Source organism: Mixophyes fleayi, chromosome 4 (assembly GCF_038048845.1).
Source record: "Mixophyes fleayi isolate aMixFle1 chromosome 4, aMixFle1.hap1, whole genome shotgun sequence".
In the NCBI taxonomy this organism is placed as follows: Eukaryota; Metazoa; Chordata; class Amphibia; order Anura; family Limnodynastidae; genus Mixophyes; species Mixophyes fleayi.
Genome location: NC_134405.1, coordinates 70,657,854 through 70,672,831, shown reverse-complemented (window position 1 = coordinate 70,672,831; position 14,978 = coordinate 70,657,854). Strand labels below are relative to the sequence as shown.

The 14,978-nt window shown below is 39.1% G+C and overlaps 2 protein-coding genes across 7 annotated transcripts in view; both read left to right on the top strand.

Moving 5' to 3' along the window:
* The window catches only part of AAK1 (AP2 associated kinase 1), a 75,692-nt gene extending 68,970 nt beyond the window's left edge, over nt 1–6,722 (top strand). For all 5 annotated transcript variants that reach the window (XM_075207405.1, XM_075207404.1, XM_075207407.1 and 2 more), the window contains one exon: nt 3,424–6,722. In XM_075207405.1, coding sequence (XP_075063506.1) covers nt 3,424–4,484 — 1,061 coding nt within the window. In that variant the 3' untranslated portion in view covers nt 4,485–6,722. The remainder of the gene's footprint in view (nt 1–3,423) is intronic.
* Nucleotides 6,723–10,715: 3,993 nt separating this feature from the next.
* The window catches only part of NFU1 (NFU1 iron-sulfur cluster scaffold), a 29,115-nt gene continuing 24,852 nt past the window's right edge, over nt 10,716–14,978 (top strand). The window contains exon 1 of one of the 2 annotated variants that reach the window (XM_075207402.1): nt 10,716–10,818. In XM_075207402.1, the coding sequence (XP_075063503.1) occupies nt 10,766–10,818 (53 nt within the window). In that variant the 5' untranslated portion in view covers nt 10,716–10,765. The remainder of the gene's footprint in view (nt 10,819–14,978) is intronic. The other variant, XM_075207403.1, reaches the window with a different exon arrangement.

Here is a 14,978-nt window from a genome sequence, read left to right as displayed (position 1 = left end):
ACCCGGGTTTTAGACCCGGGATTTTTGACTTGTACCATTCATACTGCACCAAGACCCGGGAAAAACCCGGGATTTTGGTGCAGTATGAATGGGGTATTAATGCTCTTCGGGACAAACCATGTTACAGTGCAAGGGGTGCAAATAAGTTTATTATTTTGCACATAAGTTAAATACTGGCTGTTTTTTCATGTAGCACACAGATACTTGATAACTGTCTGTTTACACTGAAATTTAAAGCTGATCTAGGACATGTCCTACCCCAACTATAACTCTGTCCCCACATTTTAAATTTACCGCCCCCCTCCAATGCAACATGGTTTTGCCCAGGTGCAAAGTTACTCCTTTTTTTATGTTTTCTCCTTAATGACTCAGGCCCTCGGTGTTCAAACGATAAAATTTCAATGTAACATGCTATTGATTTGGATCTGTGTGAGTGTGTAGGTACATGGTGTATCTACAGGAGCCTTAGATGGCAGTGGGGGATATTTTTTGTTTCATTCACTCAGCCAGGCTATAGATAACACTAGCTTATTGGCTATAGATAACACTAGCAGCTAATTATTAACTTACACTACACAGATAGAGGAAAACATTTGTTGTACTATGATTTTAAATTAAGCCTATTGACGTGTACCACAGAAGTGTCTGTTTCCCATTAGGTGCACACATTTCAGCCAGTCTCGGTCGCACGGTCATAATACCTATTTCTCTCACCACTCCTATGACCATCAAAAAGTTCTTCTGTCTTCCAGCACACCTGAAACATCAAACAATTCTTCCAGTTGTATATCAGACTCGTCGTTTACTATGCTTGCCATTTTTTTGAGAGACCGCAGACATTTTTAGTAGTTTAAAGGTCATACATAACCTATACACAATGTGGTCCGCTATTTTGTGAGCTTGGCCAATATTTGTGAAAATGCATTCCATCAACCAGAGCCTTATGACTATCAATAACCAAGTGCCTCAACATATGATGGGTTCCTAAGACTGAATTTTCATGAATATTCGTTCAACCCACAAAATAGCTGCCTCCACTGTGTTTAGACAACAGTGCCCTGTATTTAAAAAAACAAACAAAAAACAATGTGGCCACTTCTAACCTGTAGGATAAAATTAAACTGCTATATAGAAAAGCCCAATGTAGGGGTGGCATGTCCAGTTTAATGGAAGTTTATTTTCACTAGTATGTAACTGAGCTCTGATATTATTGTTTGCAACCGATAGGAGGAGGGTTTAGGATAGAGAAAGTGTCGCTTGGTTTCCAAATTTACCTTGCTATCATAAAGTATATTATTTAGTATACATGCACATACATGAATGGGATGAAGTAAGAGATTCTTGCCAAAATGCTATTTGTGCGTCAAACCAGACAGCACACTGACCTGTAAGTTATGTCAAAATATCATCTTCCCTGCGGGCGCTGTACGGAAAAATTTAGCCTTGCAAATACTTGCATACATTCTTCTTTTTTTTTATCTGCAGTAAATAAGAACTTTAAGAAACATTAAAAGTAGAAATTGAGTATAAAACTAAGGATTTTTTTAAAATAAAAATGTGCTTGTCCATAAAATGACTCTTTTTTTTTTTTCTTTTTTTTCTTTTTTTTTGAGACTATGGAGGTAACTAGGACTGTCTTTCCCCTATATTAATATTTTAAGCGGTCGTAGGGATAATGTCAAATAGGTTTAATAAGTTCTGCCTGTCATCAAGTATAACTTAAACTAATGAAAACATTTTTTTTTTATATTTTTTTAAAACTTTTTTTATATATATTTTCCTACCAACATATAGCTATTATAGCATTTGCTATTTCCACTTTTGTCTTAGATCATGAAGGAGCTGCTTTTTATGTCATATTTGTAAAGTTTTAATTACATTGATTTAAGTGCACATATAACTGTTTACAGTTGCATGGAACAAAAGGTGTTCCACTGCAGTGACAGCCAATACCCAATCACTGCCATTTTAAAGTATGTGCAAAAATCAAGATATAGGCACCTGGTAAAGTGGGAATGTTTTCCAATCTGCACAGTTCTTCCACATTCATGAAACTATTTTAAACTGTTCTGTTCCACTAAATGAAGCGTTCTTGCATTTGGTCCCAGTACCCGGTGCATAATTATGACTGGTCAGCATTCTCTGTGGACCTCTTGCATCTGCACATACTATCATGAGAAGCAAAAGTTTGCGGCCCATCAGTTGCTTCCTCTCGACATGTTAAGCCATGCATGTATCTGTGTAACCTGGAGTAAGTGCAGGGATACATAAGCATCAGGTCATAAATGGAGAAATAGCCTTTGCACTCTGCCTCCACACTTTCCTGTTTTTGTAAATGACCCTTAAGGTGTTGTATTTGAGAAAATAAAATTAGAGAAAACGAAGTTGGGGATAGGAAGTGCATTTAGGTAACCATAAACTACAGGAGCAGTATACAGGATATACCCATGGCAGAGCTATATAAAGGTGAGGACGGTGTGATGACATTGGCGCTGAAAGGAGTTGAGAGTTTTGATTTGCAAAAAGCAGCTGCCTCTTCTCTGTATCCGGTCTCTTCAGGCTTCTTTTAACCTCAGTCTGTCACAACTTTTTCTTATATTTTATACCCAATGTTACTAACCTGCTATTCATATCTATAAGGTAAGATGTCTTGTATGTAATGACTTGTGGGTGTCATATGTTGGGTACTGTGTAACACATACCAGCTACTCCTGCCTTTTATACATATATTATCTGTGGAATAATGAATTTCATACATTAAGGCCAAATAATTCCTCAGTGACTTCTATAATGATTAATACATACATTGGGGGTAATACTCAGTATACTTATATATTACAAGAAATAACAAGCCTATAGATCACATGCTCAGACCCACAAGACACTTTTCATTGCTATACAAACATTTCTGGCCCACTTGCCTTGTGGATGTTTAACATGCCCCCTATACATTCTAATTCATGGTACCTAGTAATGTGCTTTTTCTACTATGTGCTGTCTCTAGTTTTCAACCTTGTCCTTGTTTTTTATTAACCTATCTGAACAAAAATATCAACAATTGAAAAGCCAGACCTGTGATTAATTGGTGTGTGGCTCAGTAGAGATCATTAAGAATCAGAGGTCTTAAACCTTCTCAAGAATGACTCTAATTGACTTGCATGTTAACAGTGCAACTAGTTTTTGTGAAGGCAAAATCTCAGAACATGACCAGATAGCGTATCTGAAGAGGGTAATGAGAACCTCTGGTCTAAATTAATTACCTATAAATGAGATTTGTTTAAAACCTTTAGCAATATTTTAGGCAGTGTAATTTTTGCACCCAATTATACAGCAAACATGTTTACTGATATAGATAGTACTTGTTGTTTTTGTTTTTATTAATCGTGGTTAAAATATATAATTCTTTCTTGTTTTCCTGTGTAGACCTCCTGCAAGATCCTCAGTCTTTTCAAGTTAGGAATGATGGAACTTTTAAAGGTCCTATCTCTGGAACGTGCCCTGCTGACAACACTAGCATCTTGGAGTTGAAGACTGAGTGCCCATCAAAGGGTCCATCCAGTTGCAGTTCCTTTCATAGCAGTGAAGGAGAAGGCACTGACCATGAGCCAGACCTTTTGGACTGCAGTGGATCAAGACCACTCCTAATGGAGTCAGATGAAGAAGAGGGTCCTAAGAAAGTCAAGGATGCAGCATTTGCAAACCCTACTGCAGAGCTTCTTTCCAATCAGAGCTCGCATGTATACACACTATCAGAAAGGAAGGTCCAGATGCCTGCAGGAGGCTTCACTACAGAAGTCGATGTCTTTGCCACAGCGCCATTCAGGAGTTCCAGGTCGTCGCAGGATGATTCTGATATATTCACCAATGCACCATTTGTGGCCAAGTCCACTGCTACATTGAACCAGGGAGAAGAACCTGATGTCTTTCTCAGAGCTCCTTTCACAAGGAAAATAAGTGTTGAAGATTCAACTCCAATTCCCTCTTCTCAAGTTCAACCAGCTCTCATAGGTCATGATGTGACACCAGTGGGTAATTCTACATTCCGAAATACAGACTTGATGGTGGGAGTTAGTTCCATGAAGCCCTCATACACTACTGAAAACCTCTACACACATTCCAGCCGAAGCATTGAGTCATCTGAAGCCTCTCTATATCTAAACACTTCTAAGGACCCACACAGTGCACAGAACCATAGGATCCCTGGGCATGAGACATCCCAGGAGACTGTGTTTGGGACTGTGGTAACAAAACCATTCCGCCCTCAGTCTTTGTCCAAGTATTCCCGGCACTACAGTCCTCAAGATGAGCAGACCACAGATGCCCAGCCCATTGCTGCTTATAAAGTAGTGTCTCATGCTGCAAAAGCCTCAGTGGCTGGATCTGTTCCCATCACCCCAGTGACTTACAGAACTTCAGAGATCGCAAGTGTGGATCCATTTGGCTCTGCTCCCTTTCCTGCCAAAGCTGGAAGACAAAACCCATAGAGTGAAATAAAGTTTAAGCTATGTCTCTTAGAATTCCCCCAATTTCAAAACCTTTTTGCAATGCACTTCCTATTAATGTATTAACCCGTTCCCTGCTATTTGTAGCATAGTACTGCTCCTTTTGACGCAGTGTGGGCTTCATTAAAGTGTGCTTGTGGCTTACCCACAGTGGAGGCAGCCATTTGGTGATCTGATCCCATATATAAATAAAATGAATGTAGCTTATCAATACATTATGAAACGGGGATGTCACTGATTATAAGAGAAATAATACACTGGCTCCTTGTGACTAAATAGATTTGCCTTCTCAAAATGGCTGCCGCCCTGTGTGTGTAGATGATAGAAGCACTTTAATTGTCATTCACATTTTATGTGAAAGTTAATACTAAAGCGTTGTAAGTGATCAATTTCCTCTTCCTTTCTTAAGTGATCTCTGGTTCAGAATGGGTTAATATGTTGCCATTTGAACGGTTCTCTCTTTTTTTCTTTTTTTTTTGTTTCTGTCTCCTTAGTTTGTGTTTAGTTTAGGGTGTGTTTAAAACCTTTAGAAATTGAGGTGCCTTATTTATGGAGATGAACGATTTTGTCTTTGGTGTGTAGTGTCTGGTGTTTAAAGAGTTCCTATCCAAAGCATTGTCTTTAATTAAATCTGCAGTTTACTATGGAGTCGGATCACCAGCCCCTACCAATGTGAGGACTGATCCTTCATCTCAGCCTTAGCTTTTTATTAACCTTAATTGTATATACTTTTTTTATTTCTGTGTTTTCCCTGTTTAGTGTTCTTCCTAACATATTAAAAGCACTTGAAAGGCTGCTGACAACCCCCTAAGTGTTGCCCACCAATCTATGTACGACATGTTTCATGTACATCTAGTGATAGATTTATAAACCTTCTTAAAAGGAAAAGTGGAGGTGTTCCCCATAGCAGTCAACACGATTTTACCGATCATTTTATGGAATGTACAAAATAAATGATGGCTAGAATCTGATTGGTTGCTATTGTCAACACCTCCACTTTTTTATTTTAGAAGCTTTGCTAAACACCTACCCCTGTGGTGAATTGCTGCCATTTACCAGTGCACTATCAGGCAAACACCAGTCATCAATAAAGAGCAATCGTTGCCGACACACAATGCAGGCAGCCATTTTGTGGTCTGAACCAATGTTTACAGTGAATTGATAAGAATGCCTTTTTGTAAACTAGTGCCTCGTAAATATTGGACAAGAAGTACCTCACTGGTTCTTAGTAAACTAATAGATTACATATTTATGAAGATTGGGTGAACCCACAAAATGGCTGCTGCCATTGTGTGTAGGTGACAGATGCTCTGTATGATGGCATGAACTGATTTGTATTACGTTATGAATGTATAAACCTTAGCCAGTTTTGTGGCTATTGTGTACAGTAAATACATTTTTGGTCTTCCTATAATTTTAAGAATACTTGAGCAGGAACAGTAATTCAAGCCCTAATCTAAAATTTTCGTGACAATCAGTTTCCCAGAAATACGCCATTGCTTTATTTATTTTTTATCTATATTTACTTGCCTAGCACTTTGCTCTGCCGCTGCTTATTTCGTTTGGTCTCCTTTGCTGCTTATAACTTCGTATCATCTAATCTGAACAGAGACATGTTTTGCTCATTAAGCTGCTCCCTCTGTTTGTGATTCTTCAGAATACAAGAAATTAGTTACACATAGTACTGCATATTTGTTGTAACAGACTGAATGTGAAAGATCAGAAAATGGCGTTTTTAAATTAATTAAATCGACATGTCACCTCAGAGCATTCATTAGTATTAAGCAACTTAATCGGCTGCATTCTCATGACTATAAGAACAGGCCACAAAATGGCTACCTCCATGTGTGTAGATGATAGGTACACTGTTACATGCACATTGAAATCAATATAATAATGATGATGATAATCCCATAATCAATATTACAACAGTGTTCACAGCATAGACTGTTATAAAGATGTGACAAGACCTGTTAACTGTGCTTTCATCCGCTTGTACTGTAAATTCAGGTGTTTAGTCATTGGCAACGCACACCTTCCTCATACTGTTGGTGTTATTAATACAATGTAACCTGGCGTTTGTATACTGTACAAAAAGTGACCACAGAGCCAGAACCTGCATTTGTCTTGGTGTACCAACATTAAGTGCTGCTCCTCTGCATTTCCTAAGGGGTAAAAATGACTTGACGGTTACCAGAGAATAAACTTTCAGTCACCTGACCAGCAGTCTGTCTGCTTATTTCAAGTCTATTATGTAGTTACATTTCTGCATTCAATTCTTGAATCAAAAAATTACCAAATGAAGAAAAATTACTAAAACACTTCAAAATATTGTATTCTTGGGTTTTTTTAACGCTGGTTTTCATTGGATTTTTAAGAGCACAGTAGAGTTTAAGAGAATAATTTAAGCAAAGGAACACTAAAAAAAAATTTCCCTTGCACACTTTTATGCTGAAACAATATTGATAATACAGGAAAACTATATATAATAGATTTTTTTTTTGATTATTTTTTTTTACCAGATTACACAGAAAAGCACAAAAATCATTTACAGAATTATTTTACACAAACAACTGGTGTGTTTAGAATATGAAATGCATTTAACTAGAGTCATTAATGTCCCACCTGCAAAAGTATTGTTTAGTCTCTGCAACTGGATTATGATCATGGTAATTTATACTCATAGATGCCCACTCTCCTGGAATGGCCAGGAGACTCCAGAATTCTGGGTAGGTCTCTCGGATTCCTGGCAGAGCAAGCCATTCTCCCAGATCCTGCCCACATTGCCGATTTTGTTCCACGGGGGCGGGGTCAGAATGATGTGATTCTCTGGCCAACATTATAATAAATATATATATATATATATATATATATATATATAATTATGCGACACTGACACCCAGATATCATACACAAACTTCTCCTTTCTGAATAAAAGGTGCTCTTATTGTTCACATCACAGATAAACAGCACGCTTTCAGGATAACACCTGGCAACCCTAACTCTGCCTAGGACACAGTAGTCTTCCTGCCTAGTCAGCGGCCCCTATTTCATCGGTAGCAGCTATTTATAAAATGCCACTAATTCCTCAGCGCTGTACGGAGAACTCGCATCAGTCCCTGCGCCATTGGAGCTTACAGTCTATATTCTCTAACATACACACACAGACCGAGATAGACTTATGTCAATATAAGAGAAGCCAATCAATCTACTAGTTGTTATAGGAGTGTGGGAGGAAACCCACGCAAACACGGGGAGAACATACAAACTCCACACAGATAAGACCATGGTCAGGAATTGAACTAATGACCATTTGACATTGTTTGCCCTGCGCATATGCACAATACATGTTTAAATACTTTACAGACCTACTCTTCCCTAGCTTTATTGACAGGTGACACTCCCACCTGCTCCTTACAGAGATGTATTCAGGTGCTCTGTTTGATCTCTCTCACTGTAGACACACCCAGGCAGCTGTAAAAGAAAATACATCCAATCCACCTCCACCATGTAAGTTAAATCACACTTTATACTTTTACTTTGTCACACATGTGTTTCACCTGTATACCTTTAACCTAGGTGCACTACTATATATATATGTAACCCTGTGCAGCCTTTTCCTACAAATTCACCGGAATCACATTTGTCCCTATGCAGGACAGGTGTAGTAAATGGACCTCTCTGTTACAATATATAAAATCAGACTATACAGTAGAAGATGCAATGTCAGATAATCATGGATTTCTCTAATATGTGAATACATATCCTTCAGCATTTTACACACAGAAACTGGTACAGTTGAGCAATTGGTTCAGAAACGCCAACTCCAGTATTACAATTGAGACAGATTTGAAAAGTGAGACTGAAATCAGACATCTATCTTTGGCTGCTTGTCTAATTCATACAGGCAGTGGTCCATGGAAATGGGAAGTTCATGGGGCAGGGACATTTATAACACTTCATAGCAGAGAGCCGAACATCTCAGGGCTGCCTGAGCCTTTAGTATAACATGTTGGATTGGGACAATGGTGCACAGAAGGTAAGTAGATCTTTTGTATTTTATGTTATCCCCCTGAATTCCATTCAAAACTAAAATTTATAGTGGGTGGTGGTATGCTTTTAAGGTACTAAAGATATCCATGCACACTGCGGTTTTGTTGAGTCACAACATGTGTGTGCCGAACAATACATCCAAGTGCTATGAACAGTAGATATCAGATCTTTATCAAAATGACCATGTAACATAATGGAGCCAGTCTACAATGGCTTTTTGGCTTGAGTGCCAAAGGGCCAGATCTTTTAAAGCATATCTAATCATCAACTTCAGCTGCAACTGTCCTACCAGCACTGGATAAAATATTTACTACTAATGGAATCCTAGAAAAGATAAAGGCTATCATTTCAAAGTTGTGACATCAGCAAATTTACAAAGCATTGTGGAATTCAACAATAGAGAATAACTATTACTAGTGACAAAATGATTTACTTGTGTAAAAATGACAATGGGATCACACTATTGTGGCCACAGGCTAATTGGCTTGTTGAACGTATCATGCACAATTTAGGGAAACCTAAAGATTTGTAAAGATAACAAATTCTACTTCAATAGTTGTTAAATTAGTTTCTCTGACAATACATGTGTGCCACATTCTATGAAAAATATGTACTTTCTCAGACATCACTGATTTAAAGAAAAGTCATTAGATCGATGCTTCCTAAAATTTGTTTTACTTCCACAGCAAGAAATACTCAATATTGAATAACAGAAAAAGCTAAATATGCAGGTCAGAAATGGAGGGCCAATGTTTCTGACTTGGAAGGAGATTGTTCTTGTAAAACAAAATGTTTTGGATAAAGACATGACTGCCTTAAATCTGAGACCAATGACTAATGAAGAGGAAAGGAACAATGGTGGCTGTTGGAAATTATAACTGTTGCACTTAATGTTCCACATTAAAAGACAATATTTCCATTTCTATCATTTGAGACAAGAAACTTCAAGCAGGCCTGATCCCAGGTGTGGAACTTCAAGTCCCAGCATGCTCTGCCAGTAGATAGCTGGCAGGGCATGCTGGGACTTGTAGTTTCACATCACCTGGAGAGCCACAGGTTGGAAAAACCTATTCGAGAGGATTTCATCTGGCAAAAGAACCACCATCTACCACCATATATCTAAAAGATATACAAAATACAGACAAGTGGTGATTATGTCATTTGTAACAGTCAAGAAAGCTGGACCTGGGCCGAGTCCTGCGAACTGCACATAGAGTAGTTTTGCTCTGGACAACAGCCTCTAGTATGTTTCAGCTGCTTAATATTGTTAACGAGCCAAATTTGTCTCCCAAAGAGAATGTGACCCTCATGGACTGATATGAAGTTGAAGCTCTACTGACACTCAAAATTCCACATTCATCTTTTACTTTCACATTTAACATGATTGCTTTCCAAACCCTGCACTTTTTATGTAGGCCCAGTGAGCAGAATTGAGTTGGGGGATAATTTGGCTGCAATAAGTGGTATTTCATATCTACCAACTGTCCTGATTTTGGCAAGACAATTCTAATATCTGGTCTGTCCTGACCAATGACACCTTTGTCCCAATGATAGTAATGGTGGAAAATATGACCCAGTCACTACCGCTCTGCAGAGGTGCAGCACATACATGCCACTGGATAGGGATGGCCAAGTGTGTTCCATTTTGGATGTGAGTAATAAATCCCGATTACAATATTTGCTAACTTGGGGCTATATGGTATTTTGTATGCAAATCGGAGCTCTAGATCTTTGCATGGCCACAAAACTCCATTAAACACACCCAATAGAATTGGACCCTTATTGTTTTACATCTGCCCAGAGAGAGCAGGCATAACCAGCTTTTACCTGGAAAGATCTGTCCATATACACACATTTATTATTTAAACAGATCTGCAGATAATAGAAAGTAGCAGTGGTGTGTTAATCAGCAAATATGTGTTTTTATTTCATATTAGTATCCCTTTAAATGTCTGTTTATATTCTTATAATGATGATAATTAGTAAGTTGGTAAGTGGGTGGCGATTGATTACAGTATCCATATTCTGTATTTGCTCTTAGCTAGGTATAGTAATCTGGTGTTACTTTGTGCATAAGGTCAGCAGAGGTGTATTGCTATACTCACTGAAAATAATAAAAAGTTCTCTCTCCTCCGCTGCAATGAGACAGGCATCATCCAGGGCAGCTCTTCCCTGTGACGTTCTGGGGGCCTTAAGAAGGAACAACAAAGATGGCGGCACCCATGGGAAGGTGGTTGTCCTGCGCAGCAAGTGTAGGAAGGAGGTAAGTAATTACTAGATAATGTCATGTCAGAGATGGAAGAAATTTATTAAGATATGTACTCCATAGATCTTAGAAGAGACGTCAGCTGTGGCTCAGCGGGCTTTGTGGAACTACAAGTCCCAGGATGACATGTCATGCAATGAGGGACAGGCACAGTGGGACTTGTAGTTAACTACTAGAAAGCTACAGTCCGTCTGAGTCTGTACTGAGGGAACAGATAAAGGTCCGTGCAGAAGTAACACCGCAATATTGGAGACATAAAGTGTTAGGAATACAAACAAAAATGAAAATAAACGTATGGTGTATGTCAGTGAGCCAAATAGTCTAAAAACCTGCATGGAGGAATGCAGTATTGTGAACGTATGTAATGTAAAATGTAGAGAACTTGTAAAAAGTGAAAGTTTCTGTCCATCTGAAGTGCTAGCAGACACAAAACTAGTTTATTGTCATCAAGAATTTTTAGACAATAATCTCATGGTGATAACATTCCACAAGAATTATACTTAAAATAAATAAAACCTGTAAGCCTGTCATGTGTTGGCCAATAGGAACTGTGTTTGCAGATACTTTTGATTTCTGTGGTAAAGAGGCCAAATACAAAAGTGATACATTTAATGGCTAACTTGGCAAAAGAAAAATAGACATTTTCCAGCTTTAGTGAATTAGTAATGTATAAGGCAGCAGCCCAAGTGTCCTTATAGTGTGCAATCTAATTGATTATTTCAGTTAACAATTAAATATGTTGCATTAGTTTTGATAGTTTTACCATGGAATTTGTATCCCCAAACATAACAAAGGAAAATTACAAATAATACCAGTAATGTCTTTGGTATATCCCTATTTCAGTTAGATCATGATCCAGAATGACTGGTTCGGTATCCAGTTTGTCCACAAATGTTGATGACAAAATTGGACAGATCCAGAAGTCTATTCAATGCTAAGTAAACATTTCTAGGACCTCTGATGTACCGCATGACAACACATAACACCAGCCCAATTTAGCATTCTGTCCAGTCTAATTAGAGTTTGATAGGGCCATCATTATATTAGGCCCATACAGAAAGCAATTTTGGACCGGTTTGGGGTAAAATAACCTAATTGCAGTATGTGTGGTTAAATTTGCCTGTTCCTGGTTTCCTTCTACTCTTGACATATAATCTTGTCTTACATAAACTAAACTAGATGGAGTGTTTTATTTGTGCACAGATTTAATTTCCCTGCATTCTAAGACTTCCATATTTTCACCACACACTATGGGGCATATTCAATTCCGATCCCGATCCACGGTAACGCGCGTTACCGCGGAAAATGCGCACTACTGCCGGTAATACGGTATCGCAATAACGCAGATTTTCGTACGCAGCCCTATGGGCTGCGAACGAAAATCCATGTTATTGCGGTACCACGGATAAGGTTCGTGGCTGTTCCGGCGCGATACCGCGAATCGGGATCGGAATTGAATATCCCCCTATGAGTCTCCTTTTTTTTTCTATTATACTACAACGCCTAAAGTACAAGTTTCCTAATGCAAAAGAGCATTTACAAATGTATGTAGATGTTTCAGAAAGGGGTCAAAACTGAATTTACAGCTGTGGACAAATTTGTTGGTACCTTGCCATGAAAAAAGAACTGATATTTTTCTCTGAAATAACTGGCAACTGATAAAAGTAACTGGCATCCATCATTGTTTATTCCATATTTAATAGAGATCAGACTTTGCATTTCAATTTTGATTCAATAAAATATTTTAAATAATAAAACAAATGAAAACAGCATGGACAAAAATGATGGGACCTTTAACCTAATATTTTGTTGCACAACCTTTAGCGGCGATCGCTGCAATCAAACGATTTCTGTAGCTCTCAATGAGACTCCTGCACCTGTGAAACAGGTACTTTGGCCAACTCTTCCTGAGCAAATTGCTCCAGCTGTCTTAGGTTTGATGTAGGTTTCAGCTCTTTCCAGAGATGTTCTATAGGATTTAGACCAGGGCTCTTCAGAATAGTCCAATGTTTTGTTCTTATCCAGTCTTGGGTGTTTTTAGCTGTGTGTCTGGGTCATTATCCCACTGGAGGACCCATGGCCTGCTACTGACAGAGTTTTCTGACCCTGGGCAGCATGTTTCACTCCAGAACGCCTTGATAGTTTTGAGATTTCATTGTGCCCTGCACAGATTCAAGGCACACTGTGTCAGGCTCAGCAAAGCATCCTCAAAACATAACCGAGCCCCGTCCATGTCTCACAGTAGGTATGATATTATTTTCTTTGAAAGCTTCATTTTTTCGTTTGTGGACATAGAGCTGATGTGATTTGCTAGAAAGCTCCAGTTTTGACTCATGTGACCAATGGACATTCTCTTAGAAGCGTCGTGGCTTGTCAATTTGCATTTTAGCAGATTCCAGTCTGGCTTTTTTATGCTGTTCTTTCAAAAGTGGAGTCCCCCTGGGTCGTCTTCCATGCGCCCACCATCGCTCAAAAAGTATCGAATGCTGCAATCAGACACTGATGTACATGGAGTTCAGCTTATATCTCTATGAAAGTTTTCCTTGCCTTTTTTTTTCTACCATTTTCACTATCCTTTTAATTAATATGGGGTCTATTTTCCTCTTGCGCCAGGGAGGTTGGTTACATTCCCATAGACTTTAACCTTCTTAATAATATTTACAACTGTAATCACAGGAACATCGAGCTGCTTGGAGATGGTCTTTGTCCTTTACCTTTAGCATGCTTGTCTATAGTTTTCTTTCTGATCTCGGACAACTCCTTCCTTCGCTGGTCCATGTTCAGTGTGGTGACTAATTTTACCCATTTAAATATGCTGAATGACTGATTAGAGGACATGTGTGATGCTAACAAAACATTTAGTTTGGCATATCAGTATAATGCAATTATTTATAATCTTTCCTAAGGGGTACCAATATCTTTGAATATCTTTGGAGAATAAACAATAATTTATCTCTTTTCACTGTTTCTTTGCTTTATTCTATGATATACCAAAGGCATGCAGGTATACATGAGACAATAGCTTTTCATTTCATCACTTTACAGGAAGAATGAAGCATTGTTTTAATGAGCTGCAAGGCTACCAACATATTTGTCCATGTGTATATATGAAATAAATATTGCACTAAACTGCAGTGCAAATGTAAATACAATAACGGCATCTTATGTTCTGCCATGCCATGCGAACATTCGCACATATCGCTGGGAATTTTGCAAGCTGAGTTTGTATTTTGTCACTTTGTATTTTAGCTTTTGTGGTTCTCTCACTGGGAAACTGATCCCCTGGCAGGGCCTCCTATTCATGGTAAACTAGGTTTCTCTTACATCCATCTGGGGGACATTCCTTAACCATGGGGTTGAGTCGGGGGAGGAGTCTGGCACCCAAAGAGTTAACTTTTTTCAGCTGACAGCATATCACCCCCGCCAATTCCCCACATACCTCAGTTTGAATTGGGTGCCCTTGGAAGAAGGTCGCACCTGAAGAGCTCCAAGAGAGACAGTGAACAGGGTTCACTGGTAATAGGTTTTTCCTTTTCTTTTGCAAGTTTTTTTTCTTTTGATAGCAGCGAGAGGCTCCATGTACAACGGAGCTGACTCGTGGGAGAAGCGCCTGTCAGGGGGGCGGCCCCGCTGACAGAGCAGGTGAAACGCTTCTCACAGCGGGAAGCAGTCAGCAAGAGACTCTCCCTGCTGATGCAGGACGGGCGCTGCCATTAGGCAGAAAGCGCCTTTACTGCTGAGGTTACCCGGAAGCCAACTGGAGTATACCAAGTTCCTCCTCCCATGGAATGGCAGTCAATTCTTGAGGATGGCGCGCTAATGATAGCGCTAGCGGGGAACACATTCTAACAGGTTTTCCTCTAAGATAACAGAAAGGGCAAAACGCTGTTAAAGTAAATAACACAGAAGGAGAGCCAGTGGAAGGGGAATGTGTTTGAGGAACACCGCTCCCCCCCCCCCCTGCTGAGTCAGCGCGTGGAAGATCCCTTTTAGCGCCAAAGTTCAAAAGGAGGACAGTTGCAGCAGTCATTTGAAGAGAAGTGCACTGTTGACACATATCTTCCCCGCTGAGTATCACTTTTATTTTCTTCTGTGTGTATGTATGTGCATGTGTAGACATGTATATTATAAGACAATGATGTGTTGAGAGAACTGTT